This window comes from Porites lutea, chromosome 11 (genome assembly GCF_958299795.1).
Source record: "Porites lutea chromosome 11, jaPorLute2.1, whole genome shotgun sequence".
Classification (NCBI taxonomy): Eukaryota; Metazoa; Cnidaria; class Anthozoa; order Scleractinia; family Poritidae; genus Porites; species Porites lutea.
Window position 1 is genome coordinate 20,713,862 of NC_133211.1, and position 25,991 is coordinate 20,739,852.

General features: G+C 38.7%; 1 protein-coding gene across 2 annotated transcripts; it reads left to right on the top strand.

Moving 5' to 3' along the window:
* The first annotated feature begins 33 nt into the window (after positions 1-33).
* On the top strand, positions 34-25,197 carry LOC140953114 (DNA topoisomerase 2-alpha-like). 2 transcript variants are annotated; one of them, XM_073402612.1, is made up of 24 exons: positions 34-196; positions 2,001-2,250; positions 3,120-3,183; positions 3,856-4,099; positions 7,330-7,542; positions 8,085-8,285; positions 9,503-9,742; positions 10,560-10,616; positions 10,707-10,946; positions 11,748-11,984; positions 12,890-13,105; positions 13,447-13,539; positions 13,782-13,896; positions 14,324-14,445; positions 15,945-16,325; positions 17,654-17,853; positions 19,164-19,299; positions 20,299-20,494; positions 21,745-22,001; positions 22,258-22,341; positions 22,443-22,973; positions 23,070-23,252; positions 23,670-23,846; positions 24,487-25,197. In XM_073402612.1, exons 1-24 carry the CDS (start codon positions 194-196, stop codon positions 24,706-24,708), a joined length of 4,662 nt encoding a protein of 1,553 aa, XP_073258713.1. In that variant the 5' UTR covers positions 34-193; the 3' UTR covers positions 24,709-25,197. The 2 variants fall into 2 exon arrangements, with proteins under 2 accessions (XP_073258713.1, XP_073258712.1); XM_073402611.1 differs by lacking the exon at positions 34-196 and adding an exon at positions 646-694.
* The last annotated feature ends 794 nt before the right edge of the window (positions 25,198-25,991 follow it).

The following is a 25,991-nucleotide window of genomic DNA, read 5'->3' on the forward strand; positions in this document are numbered from 1 at the left end:
CCGGCGACATGGATCATACAAAGTTGTGTTTTGGGATAAATTTATTTCAACCTTCTGACCATGGATTTGCAATAGACTTGTTTATACAAAAGGAAAGAGATATCCACCGGATTAGCTCTGTGCCGTCTTCATAGAAATCACGAAAAATTAACCACTCCTACCTAAGGGAATTCCGAATCTACTGCACGATGATATGGTAAGCTACCCTGCGCACAGAGTCTCCTTCGATCTTCCTAGAGAAGTCAGGAAGAGGAAGGAACCTTCCTCTTTCCCGACTTATCTAGGAAAGATCGAAGCGACCCTGCTAGCAGTGTAATGGTAAGCCACATCGGTAATGGTTTTGCACAAACAATATTTTCTTTTGTGACTATTGTCTTTATCTTAGAAAAGGAAAGTAGAAAGTAATTGATTCGGGAATTTAAAATCAATACTTTGACTATACAATACTTTGTTAGGAACGTTATATCAACAGATCGTCGGAAGATCCAATGATCGAAATTTTCTGACACCATCTTGAATTGTTCACGCGAGATATACTCGCGAAAACGCGAACTAAGAATTATCACGTGATAGTTGTTGGTGATTGTGATTGGTTATTTTGAAGAGCTTGCTCTTTGGCGGTTACCTCAAATTAACCTTGCGATCGGCTTGCAATCTCGGGAAGATGGCGGCTGAATCAGGGAGCCCGTTGAAGGTAAGGATAATCGTTTTATTCGACCCAAGCGATTATTTTCAAAGGACTGAAGGGCAGTTGAATGTTTAAGCTGTAAAGTATAAAAGATCGGGTGTTACAAATGCACGTTTGATGGAGTTTTTTTTACCTAGGAGATGAGTTTGCTTTTGACACGATCGACGATACGTCTTAGGAATTCCTTTTTGTCCCAATATTTTACCGTTGTTTTTCGTTAAAGGGCCGCGATTGTTAACTTCTTTGGTAGATAACCGACCAAAGCAAAGATCGAAGCCAGTGACTAGGCAGGAAAAGGATAGCTAATCGTGATAAAAGCTCCTTCCTATTTTCCCGCCATTTTGAATCGCTCGCATCTATCACCGCATTTGCTTTTGCAAGCTCATTTATAAAGTAAGACTAGTAGGGATTGGTGCTATTGGTGCGCGGTTTATGTCTAAGAATGTATGTGTTTTAATTGTGGTGTAACTTTCCGGTCGTAATTTGCATCATTGATTGGCAAAAGGTAATTCATTCCAATACTTCCATGTGTACATTTATATTATGTCCTGAAAATGGCCCAGTTTGTTGCTCTGTGTATTTTTTTTTTAATAAACAAGAACATCTAGATCTTCGCCGCAATACCATGTGCCGGAACAGCCAAAACTTTTATAATGATCAGTATAAATGGAGCCTAAAAATAAACATAAATAAAAGCTCACTGCACATACCTTTAACTAAACGTTTCCTTGCTTTTTCTGGCCAGTTTCAATGGCTTGAATGTAAGGGCTGGCTTCAGGATAAAGGATCAATCTTCACACAAGGGCTATGAATTCCCAAATAAATCGACTAATCTGTTCCAAATAATTGTGATCAGCTAAACTGTAGGTACCACTTGTGCTCTGGTATCTTGCTTGATGGCTTCCAAAACCCATTGCAACTGCACAATAATCACTGGTTCATCAAAATTATACTTAACGTTTTCACTCTGCCATGAGCTGATGTAGCAGATAAGATTACTATGAAATTTGAATGCTCAATCTTAGTGACTGCTTCCCTGATTCTACTGTTTCCTTCATATGTTACAGTTTCTGATAAGGTAAGTTTAATTTGCATTAGACCATGTTTTAAGCAATAGAAAACATTTTTTGTGTTTGCAGAGCCTGATATAAACACAAGAGGGGTTAGGAGAATTCAAGACAGTTACGCAAACCCTTGACTTCATCTCGGGTTCGCATAACTTTCACACCTGTACCACTTCTGTTGGCTTGTATTATCTGGAAATTCTTCTATGCTGTTTCTAATTTAAAGTACTCAAAAACATTTCTTGCAGGAGATAATGAATGGAGAAAATGCTGGTAACAATGCATTTGCAACAAAGAAAAAGAAGCGAATGTCAGTGGAAAGAATCTACCAGAAGAAAACTCAACTGGAACATATTCTGTTACGTCCTGACACATACGTTGGTTCTGTTGAGCCAATTAAACAAGGCATGTGGGTTTATGACGAACAGCTGTCAGCGATTGTCAGTAAGGATATAACATATGTGCCTGGTCTATACAAGATTTTTGATGAACTGTTAGGTAAGTGACCTATCAATAGTTAACAATTATTGAATGAGGCTGAGTATCATCTAAAGAATTATGGAGATCTTGGAGGGTGTTATGCATGGCCAAGGTGGATAAAACCCTCCTCAATGTCCATAATTCTTCAGATAATACGAAAATTTGAAATCAATAATTTTTTTATTATTCATTCAAAATAATTCCAAGTTTGAAAACAAGCTAAAACATGCTTTCCTCCATCGATGTTAAGTTCGTCGTCAATAGTGCATGCTTTTTGGCAAATGTAGGATATAAAGGGGTGTTCAGGTCTGCAAATATTCTCCAAATAGCAGATGTTGTCTGTTGAGTTGTGTTCTTGTTGTTCTTGCTATGTTTTTAGCCAACAGTTCTTCCTATTAGTGAAATGTTCCGCCATTTTCTAGTCACTATCAAAACAACTCAACCTCATCCCCAGGTCTTCTCACTTAATGATTTAAATAATCTGGCAATTTTGCCGCACAATGGACATCATTTTTCACGTGATATTATTGCAAAATACTTCCAAATTTGGTCAACAATAGCTGGTTCTGATAAATTATGCATGGACTTTTAGCCAATCAGAAATGGAGAAATATTCAGAATGAATAATAATGCTAAGAATGGGGTTAGGAGTTTGTTTTAATCTTGATTATTTTGTCCTTAAAATACTTCCGACTGTGCTTATAACAGTCGTGTGGTCTTATGCAACTAGTCCTGTACACTGTACACAGGCTGTAGCTAGTGATAAGTGTACATTGCATTTGTTGGTTGTAGTTCAATGCCTTGTTTAAATTAAATTTTCACGCATTACCTAGGTCCACTGTATTTACATTTATTTATTTATTTATTTATTTATTTATTTGTTTCAGTCAATGCTGCTGATAACAAGCAGAGGGATCCCGCCATGGGATGCATTAAAATCACCATTGATGCGTAAGTGAAGCTTTGAGCTGTGGTGGTCTTTTAAACATAAACTCAGATTACAGCAGCACAATCTAGTTCATCACAAAAAATACAACAGTTCTATTATTTCTGCAGGCAAAGGTTTAAGCAGACTGAAAAAAATTACCACTGTACTGCCAAAAAAATTACTACTGAGACATGACTGACTGATTAATTTACATTGTACTGTACTGCTTTTCGAGCACATTTTTGTTGTGCAACTTTTCGCAGTATCCAGATACCTTGTTCATGTGCAAGAGAGAAAAACTTGTGGATGAAAAATAATGTAATCTGCCCATAATAACAAGTACAATGTAACAAGGATGTTAAAAATTAGTGTCTCTTATAGCAAGTTAGAGTCTAGCTGCATTGTTTATCAAAACTGCGTTCTAAGGCATTTTCATTCTACTAAATGTTTTGATCTAGGCACCATTCATCTTGACCAGTAACTTTCTTGAAAGCATACAGCGTAGTCCATAAAGGCACTTTTTCTTCTTAAAATTACCCACTTAGAAAAAGATCTGGAGGTCCAATGACTTCTTATACCACAGCCTAAGTTAGTCTTTGTTCAAATAACCGACTGTTAGTATCTTTGATAATGCAGCTTCTTTTTTGAAGTATTTTGTTCTGGTTATTAAGTTTCTGCTTTTCACTTAAATGTAGTGAAAACAATACAATCAGTGTTTGGAATGATGGACGAGGTATTCCAGTTGAGATGCACAAGGAGCAGAAAGTTTATGTACCCACATTAATTTTTGGCCATCTTCTGACTTCTTCTAACTATAATGATGATGAAAAGAAAGTAACAGGCGGACGCAATGGCTATGGTGCGAAGCTCTGCAACATTTTCAGCACAAAGTTTGTTGTGGAGACATGCTCATCTGATTCTGGAAAAAAATTCAAGCAGGTACTATCATACATATATATTCAAGCAGGCATTATCATAATATACAGGTACAAGTACTTCTTCTAAACCTATGCATGGCTTTCAACAAGACGCTTTACCCACGGGTACATTTTCGTCTTCTGTGAATAGCATATAATTTATTTATTATCATTATGATTCACCTCCTTCAATGTAGAGTACATAAGGACTATTATTATTCATTCAAAATATTTGGCTGTTTTGTGGCCTTATACTCACAGCTACAGTAGTACAAGATGTAGTTCTCCTAACCTGCTGGAGCTGAACAAATTTAGAAGTTGCAGGCGATTACAATCATTGATACCACACAAGAGAAGCTTACATGTAGGCCTGTTTCAAAGGTGCTTCTTCTGTGCTGAACTCAGTGTTCTCCTCATCAGGCGGAAACCGGTAACATTTACCGTCTGAAGCAACACTTCTTACCGCCTGCAACCGCTTGAAGCTTTACTAAAATTAAATAAGTTGTTTTAAAAAATACGTAAGTTGTGATTTGATCCGATCAAGGTAATGAACAAATATATGGAAGTGTACTAAAGTATACACAGCCTTTCTAGAGCATTGAAGACAGTGTAATATTATTGGAATCAAACGTTTTTTAGTGTTGTCTAAAAATAACAACAGCTGGTTTACATAAAATAGGTCTTAAATGAGGGAATGACATTTCAGAGAACTTAGCACCTAAATTTCACAGCAAGGTCAAAGCCATGTCCCCCACTCCACTACCTCCCTCCCACAGGAAAGTGCGCTTCTGGCACACATTTTTTTTTTCGCCTTACCGCCTATGAACGGTCCCTTACCTGCTGAACAAAAATTTAGGGAGAACACTATGAACTCAGTTGATCAAATTAAACTTGACTTAAGCACAACAGCAGCACAACATCTAATACCAAGTCATGCCACTACCTTGTAGCCTCATTCAATATAATATTATTGTTAAATAATTTCTCTCGTGCCTTGCCTACAGGTACAGTTACATGTACTGCAGCTTTCTCTGACACCTCCTGCACATCAAAAGTTATTAACGCCCTGTGCATGTATATAATGATATCTTGTAAAATGAATGTAAAAAATTGTTTTTTCACACAGTACGGAGTGTACTGTATACATTTCATGCACAGGGTGTCAGCTTTTCTACTGTAATAATTTAAAAGTTCCATTCAGGATCTCTTTCAAACTAGCAATGCTTCAAACGAAGCAAAAAAATAAATAAATGAAGTGATACAGTAAAAACCCGCAACTAAGAACCTACATTTTTAGGAGTTAGCCTGAACAGGTTCTTATATAAATGGTAGTTAACAGAATTTTTAGGCTATTTAGGTTCTTAAAATGGGTTCTTAATCCTGGAGAAAAAAACAATTAAAACACAGCTGCAAACAAGTTGGTCATTAGCTTATACTTTTATTTTCTTCAGCCCCACCCCACCCTCCAAAAAACATATCTTGCACTCATTTTCAACCCTCCAAGTTGCGACCATTTTAGTCGCCATGGCGCCTAAAATTTTGGAACTGGCGACTTGATTTCGAGAATAGTCGCCAAGCTGGCGACCGTGCAGAATAGGTTCGTGTTGGCGTATAGAAACAGAAATGGCAATCACTTCTACTGAAATATGAAGAACATTTATTCTAGCTGATTTGAATTCTTTTACTTTTTTACTTTTCCGTTGAAAAACATGCTAAATTGAAAACTTAAAAAAATCTCAGAGCTTAGCGTTTTGAAAATGAACATCAATGAAACTTGACTTGCATTCGTTTGCCAAATCGCCTTCAGTCTGTTGCCTTGCACGTGACATTTTAACTTTTGACACGTGACAAATGGCACACACTCGAAGCACCTTGCTTGTTGACAGTGACGATTTCTTCGATATCTTAGGAATGCTTGTCAAGCCAAGTTCGGTGGTTTTTTAACTGGACTACATATTACAAATATTTTTGAATCAATACTGAAACAATCTAATAACATGAAGAGGGAAAGCTAAATTGGTGCAAATTCAACACAGAACATTATGTGATAACTGTAACATGTGAACCGTGCTGCGAGTTGAATCGCGGTTTTGTAAACAAAAGCGATAAATGTAAGCGAAACTAAACATCGCAAAACTGGTTGCAAAAAATGGTTTTTTAAAACACCTGTAGCGATGATAAAGGAAAAAGAAAATTTTTATTTTGTAAGCGGCATTTTTGTTTGGGTTCCTTTCAATTGATTGGGAAAAAAATTTTTTCCCAGTACAACTCGTTGCGAAATTTCCACGTATCTCTATAAAGCAATGATTTGATTTACAAAACTTGTTGATCTTCCTATACTCTCCTGCCTTTTTCAGGCTTTCGCGATGTCTAGCGATATTAAAAACAACCTTTTAAATCTCCAAAAATATTTGATAGTTGGGGAAACAAGTTCATCATCAACAAAAGTCGCAAAAGAAATGCGAAACAAATATCAGAAAAAAAAAAGATAGGTCGCCTATCAAGTTGCGACTGGGAAATTTTGAACACATTAACAGAGGATGAGTTAAGTTCTGCTCTCATATACCAACTGGGGATTATACAGAAGGATTGAAGGTTCCAAAGACAACTGGAAATGGTAATTGTCTTTACAATTCCGTTTCAGTATTGATTCAAGGAGATAAAATCTGCAAACCTTATTCTCAGACTATCAGTAACTAATGCCTTGCACAATAAACGAGTAATTTATAGACAGTGCTGCATTTTAAGTTAAACTTGCTAACTGCTTTTGTTGATGACAATTTTGATATATTAATTTATTAATATAATTTGGAGCCTAAAAATTTCCCCTGGCGACTAAACCCAAAGAGCTGATCGCCAAATGGCCACTGAACAAAAATTTTAACTTTGAGGGTTGATTTTCCTTTAAAAAAACATTTTTACAACAATGGCACTCTGCTTTTTTTGCTTCAAATATGATTCTTGCAATGCAGCTGTAATGTACTAGTATGATTTTAGAAAATAAGAACCTGTTTTAAATTTCTTGGGCTAAATAGGTTCTTGTTTATAGGGGGTATAAAATGACCAATTTTAGGCTGACAGGTTCTTAATAATATATTGTTAGGTTCTTAGTTGCGGGTTTTTACTGTACTAGTGAGTACTTAAGGATTATGTGTGGAAGTAGAAATAGTTGTACAAGTCTACCAAACTAATAATCAGAGTCGTTACATTTAAGGGTACTTTTGTTTTTGTTTGGTCTACTTTTGATTTTAGACCTGGACTAATAACATGGGTAAAGCTGCAGAACCAATCGTGAAGGATTTTAGTGGTAAAGATTTCACCTGCATTACATTTAAACCTGATTTGGCCAAATTCAAGATGGAAAGTCTCGATAGCGACACTATCTCACTGCTGGCCAGGAGGGCATATGATGTTGCTGGCTCTGTCAGAGGGATTGCAGTTTATCTTAATGGAAAGAAACTACCAGTATGTTTGTAATTCATGTATTGAATGCTTGTGATTGATGCCATATCCATACCTGCTTTGGGGCCCAATTGTTTGAAGGCCGATTAGCACTAACCTTTCTCTGTTATTCTTGGAGCATCCAGTCATCAAATTGTTGACAAAAAGAATTAATCTGTATTTTTTGTTAAGCTCTCTTATCGGAAGTTGCGTTTATTCCCTTCCGCGTGCTTTCCCTTCGTCAACCCAGTCTGTTTCTAAATCAGTGTAGTATACAAATGGCAGCTTATAACTTTAGCCACAGCAATGCAGGGTTGTCAAAAGTAGCTGGCTGACGGCGAAAACTGCTACTGACATGTACTTGGTTAGTATTGGACGGCTACTCTGCTTGGAATTTCTTTACAGATGGCATTTTTAATCCCTGGACTGGCCGCTTACTCTGACAACTCAGTGGTCTAATTCAAAACTTTCTGACAACTCTGGCAGTGTGCAGTGGCTTACTGGACACTGCTGAATAGAGCCACAATGTCATGTGCACTTGTCTATTTTCATTTTGTTCTGAATAGATCAAGTCTTTCAAAGATTATGTAGGACTTTATTTGAAAGCCAGAGATGATGAAGAAGAATTAGCTGATGATGAAGATAAGAAGAAGTCACCTAATTCTGTTGTACATGAGGTGGTAAACAAACGCTGGGAGGTTTGTGTCACAACAAGTACAAAAGGATTCCAGCAAGCCAGCTTTGTTAATAGCATAGCTACTACTAAGGTATAGCAGCACATTAAACATCTTATGATAATTATTATTCTTATCAGCGTGCAAAGAAAGTAGTGTCCAAGAGCACGTGGCTAGTGGATTTTACTATCGGGCTAGTGGATTCTGTTCTTAACTTGCCCGCCTAGCAAGTGAAATTTTTTAATGGATTCTAATCGCAAAAGAACTGTATCAACCCTGCTCATCATCGGGCTAGTTAAAATAACTTTTGGGCTAGTACATGTTAACTACAGCTTGCACGAATGGCAAGCTGTAAAACTGAGTTTCTTTGCACCCTGATTATGTTGATGTTTTGTTTATATGTGATCAGAACAAAATCAGCATAGCTGTTGAGGTTTGTTTTTGTTCCAAAAAATCAAACAAACAAAGTTAAGGTAATTAGGGAAGTGATAAAAAAAAATAATTCTGGTGTATATGACATAGATGGACTTTCATTGTATGTCACAGGATTTGACGTAAGTGCTAGCTCAGTCGCCAATGTGAGTGTGAAAGTCTATCTTTGAGTGGAAATCATAGAATACGTGCCCAGTTTAGTGAGTGAAATTTCAGCTTCTTGAAAAAAAATTGTAACTGGTTGGTTTTCATAAAATATGACCTTATAAATGTTAACATACCAGTACTAGGCTTAAAAACCCAGCAATACTGTTTCTCAGCTCTAATTTGATTCAGTTAAATGTTATTTAACTAAGTTAACCATCACAAGCTTAGCAGTCAAGCAGTTAATGAGATTAGCGGGCAAGCGGTACACAAGCATAGAGGTCAAGCAGTTCATGAGCTTAGCGGTTAAGCAGACAACAAGCTTAGAGATCAAGCAGTCCACACGCTTAGCGGTAAAGCGGTCCACCAGCTTAGTGGGCATTCAGCGGTCAATCCCATAAGTGCAGGCTCACTTGGTACGTGGTAGCTTTGTACACTGCTGGATCTTTGAGTTCTTCGTTGAGCGTTTGTGCAGCAGTCTGTGGAGCATCTTCTCCCCCTCCAACCCCTTATTTTTCTTCCTTCCACTGTTTCATCAGTGAGATGGGTGCCTGGAATGGGGGCTCATGGCTTTGTTGTGGGGATTTGCCAGCCATGGGGGCAGTATTCTATCTAGGTGATGGCTGGCCACAGTGGAAACCCCTGGGTATCCCAGGCACCTACCTTCCACTTATATGAGGCAGTTGGTTAACAGCATTTGCACATTTAGTAAATGGTTAATTTTTGTATTTCAGGGAGGGACTCATGTTAATTATGTAACAGATCAAATTGTGGAGAAGCTCATGATTGCAGTGAAGAGGAAGAACAAAGGTGGCATTGAAGTAAAGCCATTTCAAATAAAGAATCACCTGTGGGTTTTCATCAACTGTCTTATTGAAAACCCCTCATTTGATTCCCAAACTAAAGAAAACATGACGTTACGGGCCAAGGCTTTTGGATCCACCTGTGATTTCAGTGACAAGTTTATTAAACAGGTTTGAAAGTTTGTTACATGTAATGTAAAACCTGTATTAATTAAAGGAGCACTCTTTATTACCCTTGCAACTGTTCACCCTATAAAGGCATGTGTCTGCTTAATACAGGTTCAGTTTAAAGGAGGTAAAAAAAGTTCAATACTGACACATGCCAATTTGCAATAATACTGCAATAAAAAATAAGAGTCATATACTCTAGCATAGGGTTTTACATTACCAGAGGTATTTTATATTGTAACAACTAGTAGAAGTAATCTAAATGAATAAATGAATAGAATACCACTACTTGCTTGCTGATCACTGCTTATTTGTTTGATACTACAGTAGTAGAACCTCTATAACTTGCACTCGGATAACTCGAATTCTGCACTAACTCAAAGTAAATTATTTTGTTTTGACTTTATCAAAATTTCGCTGAAATTTACCCAGGTAACTGGAATTCCCCGCCAACTCAAACTGTTTTTTGTCTCCCTTCAGTGTTCACATTGCAGGTTGCTACTGTACATGTATTTTTTTAATGTACTAATGAAATAGTACTTTAAGTGCTTTAGCCACATGTAATGAGAGTTACCTGCACTGTATATACAGGGCTGTGCTGTTGCTCTGCCCGGTGTCCCCTGGTGACTTACCTCTTCCCCTTTGCAAAAGAAATCATACACTGGCCACCCTGAATTTCTCAGGTTCAGAGCACTGGGGTCCTTCAAATGTTCTTAGAGCACAGGCTGCCTTGATATAAATAATATTGTCAGACAAATTAAACCTCAGAAAAGTCATGCTTTCATTGTATCATTCATCTAAAATATTTCCCTCTTGGCAGGTGACTCAGTGTGGTGTTGTTGAACACATCATGAACTGGGTGAAGTTCAAAGCACAGGTACAGTGCTAAATACATTATCTAACTGTAACTTCCGGAATGAAATTTTCTATGATATAAGAATTATGGTCCAATTATTGTTTATTCCAGAGTCAACTCAACAAGAAATGTCAGAAAACCAAGTCCAGCAAAATTCGTGGAATTCCTAAACTTGACGATGCCAATGAAGCAGGTGGACGGAACTCAAAGCAATGTACACTCATCTTAACAGAAGGAGATTCAGCCAAGACATTGGCTGTGAGTGGCTTGAGTGTGGTTGGCAAAGACCATTATGGAGTGTTTCCACTACGTGGCAAACTGTTAAACGTACGAGATGCTTCACACAAGCAGGTACACCTACATTGTATGATATATAAGTATGACCTGATACAGGCTTGATATCTGAGTTCTGGAAGTAAAAAATGGCAAGTGTTTCATGACGGGGAGGAAGTGTGTTATAATCCACACTTTGTCAGACTACCCTGTATTTAACATACTTGTTGGCATAAAAAAAGTGTAGTAGTTAAATAGGTAAAAAAGAAGGGATCATGACTGTGGCCAGCACTTTGGTTGATGGTTATCTTATAGTTTTTTCTGCCCTCTAATGCTGACTGTTTTTAGACTTCTAAAAAAGTCACAATGGCTGCCCTTTGATTGGGACATACAGGCACGTGTTGAAGTAATTAGACTGTATTCTTCTGTAGCAATTGGAGTTGTCATGGCACAAGTACTTTTTAATGGTCCTTATATATTAGAACCATATTTACTCGAACAAAATTTTAAAAAAATGCTGTCTTGGAATAAATGCTGAACCCAATCAAAAAACGTAGTGTTTATCAAGGATGATAAGAAAAAAATAGGTACATTGGTAATCTACACAAATGAGGTAGAAATATGATTCTATCTCAGCAAATAGTGAGAATAATTAATTTTAGTTGTTGTCAGTGATTCAAGAATAAAATTGTGATTTTAAGGTAAACACTGCCCTTGAAAATATACTGCCTTTGAGTAAATGCCTCCTTGGTAATGCAATATAGAGTATTACCAAAGCAGAAGTTGTTGTATAGAGGGTGCATAACTGCCAAATTTTAGCCTAACAGGTTGTTAAAAACTAGGTTCTTAGTCATGGGTTTTAACTGTACATGATTGCAGATTCTTGACAATGCAGAGATCAACAACCTTATCAAGATTCTTGGTCTCCAATATAACAAGAAGTACTCATCAGAGGATGATTTAAAGAGTTTGAGATATGGACATGTTATGATTATGACTGATCAGGATCAAGATGGATCTCACATCAAGGGACTTCTCATCAATTTCATTCACAGCAATTGGCCACAGTTGACTCGTTTGCCCTTCTTAGAGGAGTTCATTACTCCAATTGTTAAGGTCAGTGTCGACTTTCCTTTATTTTGATTTTGGTTACTATTCTCAAACAATGGAAAGTTATTAAAAAGCAGTGATCATGAATGAAGCTATTTTACAATGTAATTTACCCGACTGCATCAATGTTCACTGTTAAAATGACACAGGGTTCTCCAGAAGCCCTGGTGTCAGTTGAAAATCACTATCTAGTCTTCACAGAAGGAGTGGCTACTCCCTGGCTTCTTTTTAAAGGAAATTAATAAATCTGTTGTCTTATTAGGGGAGGAGAGGGAGGAGAAGGAGAAGGGGGCCTGATACCCTTTTCATACCTGCCCCCACATGCAAGTGCCTTTCGATCTAATCTACATGGTGTATTGCTGCCTACTTCGATGTTTTCTCTTTCCTCTTGAAATTTTGTGGACAACACTGATGAGATGATATTAATTTAGCCTCCCCCCAGTATACTGTGTGGTCAGCCTGTTTGATCCCTGGACATCAACCCTTTGTAGTTGACCTCTGATGCCTGTGCCAGTTGTGTCAATCTTTAACGCTTTGAAGGATACTATTTCTCTCTTGAACTTAATGATGTATATACTGCCTTGTGTGTGAGTACATGTGGCTCTTGGTTGGATTATTCATGGACCTTACATGTAACGTAAGCCCGGATCATTTTACGTATCTGGGTAACTGACTACCCACCCCTCCCCTAAACCAACATTAACACTTACTTCTCACTTAGGGCAAAATGTTGATTTAGGGAAGGGGTAGGTGGGCAGTTTCCCAGAAACGTATAATGATCCTTAAGCCGTAGGGCTTACAGTGTACATGTGCATGTAAGTGACCTTTTCATCACACCAAAATGGTAAGGAAATCATTTTGGTTTTACTTAAATTGTTTACAATGTTTTTTTTTTCTTCTTTTCATTAAAGGTAAGCAAAGGCAAAGAAGAGTTATCCTTCTACAGTATTCCTGAATATGAAGAATGGAAAAGCAGCACAGAGAATGTCAAGTCTTGGAAAGTAAAGTACTATAAGGGGTTGGGTACGAGCACCCCTAAAGAGGCAAAGGAATACTTTGCTGATATGCATCGTCACCAGATTCAGTTCCATCATGAGGGTGCTGCTTGTGATGAAGCCATACTTATGGTATGTATAATGTCATTTCTGCAATTTAGCCTCTCTTATATTATACTCTTGTGGCATTATTATAATAAAATGTTCTTTATTTGTTCTTCAGTGTTGATTATGGAGATCTGAGCTTAAATTTGTATGTGCATTTTTATCTTTGCCACTTAACTTGCAATGTAATATTGCAAAAAACACTTCACTAACCCATACGGGACATAAAGTGTTGTCAAAAGAAACTTTAATGTTTTTCTCTAACCCTACTGCTTTTGATATATTTGTCAACAGTAATTACCATGTTGTGATTTCAAGTGACTCAAAGTACATGTATGTCTTTGCTATTATTGTTCCCTTTCCAAAAGGCATTCAGTAAGAAAAAAGTAAATGACAGGAAAGACTGGCTTACACGTGCCATGGATGACCGCAAATGGAGAAGGCAGCAAGGTCTTTCAGAGGTGAGTTATGTAAGGAGAAACACTGTAGATGGCAATCATTGACAAAGAGCTAAATGAGCACCTGCGTTATATAAGCGCTTTTGATCATATTTACATGGAAAAGGCACGATATAAATTTTTGATAATTTTTATTATTATTATTATTATTATTATTTGTGATAATTTCCAAAGTTGTAGGGATGTTTGAGTTTTCTGAAGATCTCACTTCAAAACTGTATTATGACTTTTCATTTTTTTTTCAGGTTTACTTGTATGAGAAGGACACAAAGTCAGTTTCATACTCTGATTTTGTCAACAAGGAACTTATTTTGTTTTCAAATGCTGACAATGAACGATCAATTCCATGCTTGGTTGATGGTAAGCTATGGTTCCTGGTACCTCACCTCTGATGGCCTGTGAACAATCAATACTTTGATTAACATTACTATCCACCAGTGAAGTTAGTCTAGCTATTTCTAGTCAATATCTGGCCAAAAAAACTAAAATTACCCAAATGTTGTTTACAAGTTGAGCACCTAAATTACAGTTGAAGTTCAGACATGCACAGAAGGTAAAATCCTACTTCCCCCTTGACCTTTCCCTTCTGCTTTCTCTCCTCCTTGCTCCTGTTATTTTACTACTTTCTCCCTTTTTTTTCTTTTGCTGGGCATCCTATACTAGGCTTTATTTCATTGGGGAAAGTTTTGGGTACAAAGGATGTGGTTCCACACAGGCAGTAATGGGCAGCTGGAGGTGTGAATAAATGATTAATCTTGTTTCATCTTTTTTTAAATCATTATTTCAGGTATGAAACCAGGACAGAGAAAGGTTCTTTTTACTTGCTTCAAGAGGAACGACAAACGAGAGGTTAAAGTAGCCCAGCTTGCAGGATCAGTGGCTGAATTGTCTGCCTATCACCATGGTGAGGTGAGTGATCAACTCTTCTTTTCCTTGTTCCATCAGAACAAAACATTTTTCACTTCCTTTGGCTCCAAGCCAGGCCAGTTTAAATCTTTGTGGATCTTTCTGTTACCTGTAATAATCCACTGGTTGTGAGATGGCAGTGTGGAAAGTACCGTAAAATTCCGAAAATAAGCCCCTCAAAATATAAGCCCCCCAAACTCGTAACGCAAAAAACCCTTCGCCCCTCCAAATATAAGCGCCGGGGGCTTGTACTTGGAAGTTGCCCTCAAATACAAAGTAAAACAAAGCAAAAACGGTACATTTCCTTCCAACTATAAGGCTAGCCCAATCGATTTTGAAACGCAAGTTTCCCTCCATACATAAGCCCCTCCAAATATAAGCCCATCAAAAAGGCCTTTAAAAAATATACGTCCCGGGGCTTCTTTTCGGAATTTTACGGTATTGTCCGATACCTCGGGACCACTGGATTTTGTGCGTTTTTTCTTAAGTTGCCCAACAAGCACGTGATGTTTTTCAGGGAATTCAAATCACAGAAGAATCGTAGTCAAACCTGGTCATCAAAAATTGTTTTTCGTATTAGTTGAAATGACTTTTGGACTATTACATGCTACATGTAGCTACAGCTTGCCCAAAAGGCAAGCTGCAAAACTCCCTTTCTTTGCACCCTGGGTAGGGTATGAAAATTAAGCTTCACCACAATGCTCTTTCAGAGACGAGAACAAGAAGATTCTGTCTTGTGCTTAACGGGATTCTTATACAAGTTTAGGTCATGGGAATCCAGGAAAGGCATAGAATTCCATTTTTCTTTGTCACTTTGTTCCTCACTAGCGACGCAAGCATACGCATAAGCCTTTAAACATGGTCCTGATTAGCGACTTAAGCATGTACCGTAAGCACGAGCATTAGTTAGTAAGGATGGCCTTGACATAGCATAACCATAAACACAATTGAATATCAAAACCGTCCTCACTACCACATAAAGTTCTTATGCTCATTCTTTTGCTCATGCTTGCATTATGTTTATTCTTATGCTTATGCTTGTATCACTAATGAGGACTGGGCTTAACTGTGCATCTTTTCAGATTTCCGATTTACCCTTTTCTGGAAGCCCGTGGAAAAAGCATAGAATTCTAGGACACACTAAACATACAAAGCCTAATAGAATGTTGAACACTCAATCAAATACGGTCAAATTTTTTGGTTGAAGAGGTTATTCGAATAGGCTACATTGCACAAAGGCGTTTGTCATGTCTCTATAACTGAAAGATGAAGGGTGCCTGACAAAAAGGGGACTTCTGATAAACATTTTGGCTCGTCTGTCGCGTAGTTGGTTTGTTTGGACTCCGGGACGTAAACAAATTAACTACACGACAGATAAGCCACGCGAACGACTTTTTAAACGCTAAAAGCCATTCAAGAGAGAAACCTCTGCACGCAGGGTATAGTCACCCTGGAAGAGTGATACAAGGGTCAAACTAATTTTCCGTGTTAATTCTCGGCAGACAAGTCTTATGGGCACCATCGTCAACTTAGCTCAGAATTTTGTGGGTAGCAATAACGTCAACCTGCTGCAACCCATCGGCCAGTTTGGTACCCGCATCCATGGTGGCAAGGATGCTGCTAGCCCTCGTTACATCTTTACCATGCTAAGCCCTTTAGCCAAGCTCCTGTTTTCCACACACGACATGCCCAACCTGACTTACCTGTACGACGACAACCAGCCGGTTGAACCAGAATGGTACTGTCCCATACTACCCACAGTGCTTGTGAATGGTGCCGAGGGGATTGGCACTGGTTACAGTACAAAAGTGCCAAACTTTGATGTGCGGCAGATTATTGACAATCTAAAGAAAATGATCAATGGCGAAGATCCAGAGGAGATGGTAAGGCTAATTATAATTGCTTAATATACTGTACTGGAACTAAGAAACTAAAAAAATGCATTTTTATGGAAAATATCTAAGTTTGCCGTATTTTTGGTTGTCGCTTCTCTCAGCCGTAAAGTCTCGTTTCTCGGCCTGTGAGACAAAAGGCTAAGCAATAGTATTATTAGATAATAAATTTTATTAAAAACTGAATCTTTGGATAATGCAATTCTAGAGCTCTGATTGGCTTAGCCATCATGGTATATGAGCCTTTATACCATGCTCTCCAATTATAGTAACTGTACGCGTCTGCTCAGAATTAAAAACAAGCTGAAAATCGGTTGTTTTTACAAATAAAGTCTGGAAGAATTCTCGATATTTTGTGGGCGTTTTTAATAAAGCAATTATTCCACTCGCGATTGTTGGATATGAGATGATTATAGCCAACTCGGCGCTACACGCCTCGTTGGCTCTGTACCATCTCGTATCCAACGCCACTCGCGGAATAATAGTTAAATTTTCGTTGCAAACTAAACGACACCTAAAATTATGAGAGTGAAGTTTCCTCAGTAAGTGACACAGGCGACTGTAAAAGAACAAATGCGTGTACTGACTACTCCCAATATGATTGGCGCTTACTGACCACCCTCTTGGTAGTGGTCGGTCCAGATGCTCAGCTCTAACAGGAGACTCACTGGAGCGGCTGAGGCCATTAAAGGGCCTATCTCACGAGTATAGAGCGGTTTTCATTTGAGTGTCGAAAAGTAATTGGTTTTGCACTTTCTACACGATGCGATTGGCTTAAAAGATTCGCGCCACCTTTTCATCCAATCAGAAGTAAAACCAAAGCCAATTGTGACGCGCTCGCATGCATTTTCCCGCGCTTTGCGTCAGCCACATGTAATTACTTCGAGTTTTGATTGGTTCAATGTATTGTCTGTGTCCTATGTGATTGGCCACAGTAATTACTTTGGTTTTGGTTTTACGACACTCAAACGAAAACCACTCTAAAATTGCTGTTCTAGGTCATTTCTGTGCTGAAGTCATTTTTCGGTGTCCTTGACCCCTACACTGAATGCTCCTGTAGAGTTATGAAGAATATTTTCAAACAAATTTCATCAGGGAACACTAGCCATATTTATTTTTGGGTTATTTTTGCAGGCATGGCTTAAAACTTTAAAAAAAAAAGTGGCCCAATTTTTTTTATTTTTGAATTCAGTTGATGCGAAAACACCCCCTTAACTAGGTTCATGTTAAAAATATCCTGTATATTGTTAAGATCGGATTATTTGAAGGTGATGTGTACGCAGTTTTAATTTATATCGAACATCGCTCATCCGTTTCAGGCTCCATCTTACAAGAACTTTATTGGCACCATCACTCAACTCGATTCCCAGAAATACCTTGTCCGTGGAAATGTGGAGGTTGTTGACACCAAAACTGTAGAAATTACTGAGCTGCCCGTGGGAACCTGGACACAAGCTTACAAAGAGAATGTGTTGGAGCCAATGCTGCACGGAACAGAAAAAGTGCCTCCTGTTATAACGTAAGATACTCATAAACAGACTACACTATTAGAATCACTTTACAATCAAGCCAGGTCAAGCGTACCCCCAAGATAGCTTTAATGAATCGATTATTCGAAAAATAAATCCATGGGCTAGCAAAAATTCCGGTTTGAAATTCCGGAAATGTTACGTGTCCAATGGAACGGTACATTCCGGTTGCTCAAACCCGACGCAAGCTACCGCGCGTTTGGTTATTGTTCTTGTAAACAGGATACAAAAGAGCGGTACTGGAGACAACAATTTTGTCAAATGGAAAGGGACATTTCTGTCCGACCGACCGAAAGTGGACCACCTTTAAAGGTGGTCTCGAATATTCTGGTCGGACCAAACCGAAATGGCCCTTTCCATTTGATGTACCAAAAATTCCCGAGCACTGAGGGGGTACGTTTGACCTGGCTTGACGGTAATAATTTATAGATGTCAGGTGCTTTTATGATCTTGGAAATATGTGTGTACTGCTGTATCCCCTCGTTACAGCAGTCTTTAGGTTGTGTGGAAGTAGGAATTCGCAAGAAGTTAGATGCATTTGTACAGTAAGAGTCTTTGCACGGATTATGGTAAAGCGATTACGTAAAACCAAAAAAGTGTCATTGGTAGGGTTTTGTGCCCTCGTGGAAAAGCCTGGAAAGTCATAGGAAATATATGTCCTGGTACAAAATCACCAATTCAATGTGCTCTTTAAGCTTCAACGTCAGAAATTTTTTAAATCAAGTATGACATTGACCCAAAAAAAGCAGCTGGTCTTAAAAGCTGAAAAAAGTACGAAGATTGTGGCGAAAACGTTACTCTTAATGTGATATGGCGGGTATTTTCTATTATTTTTTTTCTTTGTTTGTTTTTTTTCATAACTTTATCGCCATTATCTTACCTCACTCAGTTTTTCCAATGAAGCCAAACTCCCCTGGAATATTGAATTATTACCCATGTAGATCCCTATCTAAGAGAAAGAAAATTTGGACGTCTTGCAGTTACAACCTCTATTAAACGTCGTTCCACGGGATTTCCCGCGTTGGTCCCGCAAGTAAAGGCTCACTTGTTAGTCATATAATAAATACTTTATTGATCATATTTGTTCGTTCAAGATGGCTGAATATTCGCCTCGTTCTTTTTTGCGTTTAATAAAATCGCAAATAAGAACTTGGTCAATATTCAGCTAATTTGACCTCACGCTTGGTCAAAAACGTATATTGATTGGCTGAGAACGTGAAAAGAGATTTTTTCAGCCGGTCATAACTCTTTACCAGCAAACCATTCTTAGACAAGATTCCTTTCGTTACCTATGTTTTAGTGATTACAAGGATTACTACACAGACACATCTGTGAAGTTTATAATCAGCATGACAGAGGACAAGCTCGCTGAGGCTGAACAGTCAGGACTGCACAAGAAGTTTAAACTTGAAAGCACCATTTCCACTAGCAACATGGTAAGGTTTCTAGGCGAGACAAGGAGTTTTGACAATTATAGTGTTTGAAAAAGAGCCGAGGTTGACAGTCTGTTCTTAAGGTAAAATACTCAATATGAAAAACAAGATTCATTGCCAACAAAATAGCTCTCAGAATAGTGCAAAGTACATGTATATGCAGAGTGTTTTATTTCAACTCTTAGAAAAACACAGATTCCAACAAGCTTAAACATTGCCAACTAAAGATGTCTTTCTCACGAAATTTTCGCGAGATGTGTATTTCTTTTTTCAGTTTTTTGTTTTTGTTTGTTTGTCTTTTTTTTTTCAAAATCGCGAAGTTTAAAATTTAAGAGACTTTGTACAAACTCAAGGTAGTTGCTTACAATCTAGATGTTCACTTTGTTAAATTCTCTAATTTGGTTAACTTTGTTATAGCATGATTATGCCCAAATACCCTATTGGTACTTAATGTCGCGGCTACTTCATTTCGCGATTTTTGCGAGACAGTATTTCGCAGGGTATTATTTTCGCGATTCAAATTGGAAGATATGAAAAAAAAAGCATTAAAATTCGCGATTCAAGCGTTCTCAACTTCACTGAAGTTTTGAAAAGTTCAAGATACACTGGAACAAGCAAAACGCATATGTACTTTTTTTTACGAATCTAGCGATTCAGTTAAAAGATGGCTAGATAATTTCTCTTCTCTACTCTATTTGTGAAATCTTTGCAAATCAACGTTACTTCACAGTAGAAGGTACAAAATTTAATTTATCCGTAAAATCATGATTTGTCGATACATATACTGTATATATTCTTGTTTTTACAGTATTGACCTTTTTTTTTCGCCCTGATTTGAATTTTCTATTTTGATATTAAATTTCGCGAGGAGTTTTATTCGCGGGCCTTTAATTTCACGATTTTTTTACAGTCGCGAAAAGAGCGAATTTTAAGACCCGGGAAATTATGTACCAAAAAGGTAGTAAGAATTTAAATCTTCCTAACGAACTTAAATTATATTAGGTACTATTTGATTCCATGGGCTGCCTTCGTAAGTTCGATTCACCGCTGGACATTCTGAAGGAATTTTTTGAGCTTCGTCTGGAGAGATATGTCATTCGGAAAGCGTGGCTTGAAGGAATGCTGGCAGCGGAATCAGAAAAATTGAACAGTCAAGCTCGGTTCATTTTGGAAAAAATCGAGGGCCATATCATCATTGGTGAGAGAAGAACCCAACATCTTCATTAATGACATTATTTATCTATTGTTATTGGATGCTTAGCACGTAGCAACCGTACAGTCTTCTCTGCCATTTGATGTGCGTTGCTTTATTCTCTTTATTTCTGTGTCCAGCCACGTGGAGCTTATTAAAGGCGTCGTCACTATGGGTCAATTTCCGTTGTGACTTGTCTTGCAATTTTTGCCTAGGAATAAGTGTTACAGCGAACACCCTGGCCTGGAAATAAAAAAAGCTCGCCAAGACGTTTTCGTAGCCGTACGCGTTATGCAAAGTAGAATCACGGATGCAACGACCATCACTTCCATTACTAAATAGGTTGAGACATGTTTATTTCAAGGGATATTTCTCCAAGACAACTCCTAAAAATAGTCTTGTAACAGCGTACGGCGCAGTAGAAATATTCTCTTCCACGTTTTTTTCCCGATTATCCCAAGTCGCCCAGATACTTTAAAGGACGGAGATTAGGTTGGAGCTGAAGGGAGAGGACCGCGTTAAGAAAGAGATGTTCAATTTATCACCTTGCCGTTCCCGTTCTCAAGTAAACTTAAAATTTGGTCTGTCATTTCACGTCCTAGTCGTGCAGTGACGGTAAGGAAATTTGCAAAAAAGCGTGATGCACGTGCAGAGTTGTTGTTTCGCTTGTTAAACCCATTGCCTTTTCTGACGTTCCCGTCGCCGTCACCGTCGTAGTTTCGTAAGGTCCAGGGCTTTCTTTAAGGTTTTAAGTAGCTGGAGTTTTTTGAAAAGTAGATGTTTGTGGGTCTGGAGGAGCCATATGATGGGTTAAAGCCCATCATTTCTAGGGGGTCCTGGGGCCTGCTCCCCCGGAAAATTTTTGAAAACTGAACGCTGGGAAACGCATCCTGGCATTTTGGGCCTTGAAACTTTGACATCAGAGAGATAAATTAAGCTGCAATTATACCGTGAAAATCATATTACTGAAAGAAAGACAAAGCGAAATTTCAATAATACAACCGCGCAAAGAAATAGTGGAATGATATTTTTTTGTATCTTTATGGTGGTTTTGCTGGAGCTAACGATAGGCACTGCAAATTTATATTTTTATTGAGCGTAAGTTTAGAGCGGATAAACATCATCTCGTCACCATATCTTGACTCTTGAAGTAATTATGAAAGTAGCCGGCGAACTTCGCCGGCTACCGGCTCTTATATACAAAAGTCCTTTATGCGCGGTGAAACAACGCTTATATCTTGTTTGTTGCAATACAGAAAACAGAGCTAAGCGTGATGTCATCACTACCCTTGTTCAGCGTGGCTATCCATCAGATCCAGTCAAAGCGTGGAAAGACATTCAGAAGTCAAGTACCGCCGCGGAGGCAGACGACGATACCAGTGATGACTCTTCTAGCGTGGCAAGTTCTGCTTCTGGTGCAGGCGGTCCTGACTTTAATTATTTATTGTCCATGTCACTGCTGTCGCTTTCCAGAGAGAAGAAAGAAGAACTGTTGAAAGAAAGAGATAACAAGGTTTGTTTAAGAGCTTATAATTCCCTCACAGTCTGCCCTCCACAGATAGAGGGCTAATTTTTGTTTGGGCTGTGTCGATTTGGGCGTTCGGCATAATTTCGATTGCAGTTCTTAACTGGAAATATTTTCATTTTATTAGTGTCATCATCATCATTTATATTATTATTAAAACGTGACATGATATCTCACAAGTATTCTGACATCTTTTAATTCGTTTTCAACTCATCTCTCTGATATCCACATTGTTATTGCACAGGCAGAGGAGCTAGAGGTTTTGCGCGGCAAGTCACCTCAAATGCTTTGGCTTGAAGACCTTGATCAATTCGTGGATGAGCTTGAGGTTTGTAACCTGTGTTAACGCAGCCTTTGTTGAACCATTTACAACCACTAGCGCTTTTGAAATCTAATGTTTGTCTTTGTTATCTATGTGTCTATTTAAAGCGAGTTGAGCAGCAAGAAAGAGACGATGAAGAAATGTGCGTGAAACCCAAAGGTGGACGTTCAGCGCAGCAGAAAAAGAAACCTTCAAAGCAAGCAAAGAAAGCAGACAGCAAGCCAAAGGCGGAGCCAAAGAAGCCGGTTGTCGTCGCCGAGAACAAAGAAAGTAAGAAAGCCCAGGCCAAGGGTGGGAAAGGAAAGAAAACAGACGCGAAAACTTCAGAAAAGAGCGATGACTCATTCGAGTTTGACGAGGGCGAGACGGCAGCTCCTATGTCTTTGGCAGCTAGACTGGCGAAGCGTCAGAAACCTCTCAGTTCATCGTCATCTTCGTCTGGAACAGAATCAAGTTCTAAAGCCAAGAAGCAGGCAACTTTAGAGAGGTTCGGCAGTAAGAAGGCTCCTAAAAAGAGAGCACAAAAGGCGGCGGACGATAGTGATGATGATTTGATCATGGAATTTAGTGAGGAGGACGAGGAAGAAATCTCTGCACCTGCCGTGAAGAGAACAGCTCGAGCAGCCGCTGCAAAAAAAGTGAGTAATTAATACGATTGCTTTTTACAAAACCCGAGCTTTTTAAGATGACACTTTCGTTTTCCCTGGTCCCGATGCCTGTTACATTGTTTTTAGGCCTTCTCAGCAAGCTCCGATGAAGACGATGATGTCATATCGGTTGCCTCGTCTAAAAGTTCAACGAAACCAAGCGCGGATAGCGCGAACAGCGACGCAGAATCCGACAAAAGTGATGTACGGGCTACACGGGCTTTGATCGAGAAGCTATCACCTGCAAAACCTTCAAAGCCCACCCAAAAGGTCAGACCTATTCATTAAATAATTGACTTAGATCATAGTTAATGGAGTGGATTTTTTATGAAGCCCGTCAGATTCCTATGTTATATGTTTTTGTGGTCCTGACAGTGCACAACGTCTAGTGGCATTCCTATTACATGTGGAGTTGAAATTTGGAGTGTTTGGTATTGAGGAGAGGAAACCGAAGTACCTTGAGAAAAAACTCTCAGAAGAGAACTAATAAGTTTGCTTACCTCTGCCTTTCGTTTTCTTCCGGTAGTTGTAAAAGCATGACACGCCCTTGATATTTTTGTTTTGTCTGACTAAGCAGAATAGCTGGACGTGTGTCCTTTCAAGAAATATAAAATTTATTATTTGCAGCTTTGTTGTTTTCATTCACACGTCTGATTGTTATCCATTCCCCTATTTCTAACTTTACAGGCAAAAGAAGCAACAAAGAAGCCGACTAAGGCCAAGGCTGCCGAAGCACCACCAACTAAAGAGGCAGCCAAGAAAGGAAAACGGGCGAAGGCGGCCGCGGTGATCAGTAGTAGCGACGAAGATTCCGATTCAGTCTCCAAGAAACCAGCAGCCGTTAAGAAAACAAAGATATCCAAGGTACTGGTACCCAGACACCCTTTACTACAGTCCACGGCAAATGGTTTAATAGGGCTGTGTCACCAAATTTATCAAAATTCAAACATTAGAAACCGCCACCAAATTGAGGGAAACATAAAATAACAGCTCAAAAAGTTAGAAGAAGGTATAAGTGACACGGCTATTACAGAAGGAAGAAGCACGGATGGATAAACTTGAAGAAGATTGAAATGGATTGCAATTGTGGTTTTGAAAACTTGTTCACCTAACAGTTTTTCAAAGTTCATTTTTGTTGTTTGTAACGAGTGATATGATGCTTTGGAGATGATTTTGTCGTTCGCAGGTAATTTCTCAGGTTTCATAGCGAATAAGGACACGTAACTGGCATTTTAAACAAAAAGAACTAGACAGCGTGACACAGCTCCTCGCACCATTTTTTAGCTTCCCTCCCTCGGGCACTGTTTTAGCGGATAGGCGTAAGGGTCACTGTTCAATTTTTTAAAACTCCTTACCTCAATTCAGGGTACACAAGCAGTGTTTTTTCAGATGAGGCGCTGGCCAGCTGAGGGTTTACCATTTATTTATTGATTTATTGCTGCCTCAGCTCATTCTACAGACTGCTAATTGTGGTTTTTTTTTCTCCGTTTTCTCATTATCACAGGTTCAGAAGTCTCCACCAAAAAAGTCCAAAACCAGCCGAGACAGCTCCTTCAGTGACGACGAACCGCTGGAAACTGCCGCTGTTCGAGCCCGCGCTCCACGCGCTGGAAGGGCCAAGGCAGCAGTGAAATACTTTGATGACAGCGATGACGACGTTGACGATAAGGAAAATGATGACACTAAAGACTGGTCGATTTCTGATAGCGATTTTGACGAAGAGTAGGGAAAGCGATACTTCCGTTTTCGGCTTTGATGAAACAGAAGCGTATTGCTTACGTTATGTTTGATTCTGAATTTAAGCAGCAACGTTTGCCAAGTTCAACTTGCACTCTAACATGCAACTTTCGCCCGTTATCCTTACGTTCTGTATTGTAAGATAACGCAGAAGACCTGCCACTTATTGGTATATTAAGGCTCATAAATGGTATAATTTGGTAGGATTCTTTCTGCAATGTAAGATGTTCGCCGGGAAAGGTATGTCAGCAGTTTTCGTGCCCTTTGCACGGTTGTTCATGAAACACGATATATGTTAAGCTCCTCTAAAAACGGTTATTACCGAAGGAGTATAGATCATGTGCCCTTGTATTAGATTAGAACTGGTACAGATTCTCGAAACTGTAAATAGCACTTTGTTTTAACTACAGGCTTGTATTGGAATATTCATGTTGGGTTGTATTCAGTATAATAAAACAGAGGCTGAAGAAATGCAAAATGCCTGTTTTGTTTTCTAGGACTTCTGGCCGCCCCTAAAACCCAAACCTAGGCAAAACCGTATTTACAAGCGTGAATTGTCGTCGCGCAAATTCCTTTGCAAAAGTTGGAGAGAAAAAGAAGTGTCCCAAGACCTTTGGCCACCGCCAGGATTGTAGTAACCAAGGGAAATGAAACGACATTGCTCGAAAGAAAAAATTTCCATCGGGACAAAAGCGTTGCATTTATGTTTCGACCGAAATTTCTATTACTTCTCAGAGAATGTTTGAAAATGGAACGGCAAGTTTTCGGCTGAGGTAGCAGCTTTATCCGAAAACTTTCCACCTGCGCAAAAACGTTGCATTATGTTTCAACCGAAATTTCCGGAAATTTTGGCATAATGGAAAGCACCCCTTGTTGAGAGTCTGGAAATTCACTACGGAGCGTCTAGCTATTTCTCTATGGTCTTTGATTACGTTGGAAAAGGTACGATATCCAATATAACCACACTGGCGAGTTAATCAATCACTCTTCATACTTACATTAAGGCGGATCAGTCTATCTCTGCTGTTATAAAGTTAAACTGCACAGATTAGAGCTAATCACCGGAAATATTGCATTCTTGAATGATAATCCAATAGAGATAAACTTGTGGCCCAGCTTATTTTATGAATGATGATGACTAAACCCTGATAAAAGTGATAAAGTCATGGATTAAAGGAAACTACTTTGAGAAGGGAGATAGAGATTAGCAATTTTCATCGATTTCAGTTCATTTTTTTCCTTGCCACCTTGTGTAAGGTACTAAAGAATGGT

Excerpts from the sequence above, each read along its gene's own strand:
- LOC140953114 (XM_073402611.1), top strand. The coding sequence starts at position 665 with ATGGCGGCTGAATCAGGGAGCCCGTTGAAG. Across the intron at positions 11,985-12,889 it reads TCATTACTCCAATTGTTAAG|GTAAGCAAAGGCAAAGAAGA; the intron begins GTCAGTGTCGAC and ends TTTTCATTAAAG. Across the intron at positions 19,300-20,298 it reads CCATTTCCACTAGCAACATG|GTACTATTTGATTCCATGGG; the intron begins GTAAGGTTTCTA and ends AAATTATATTAG.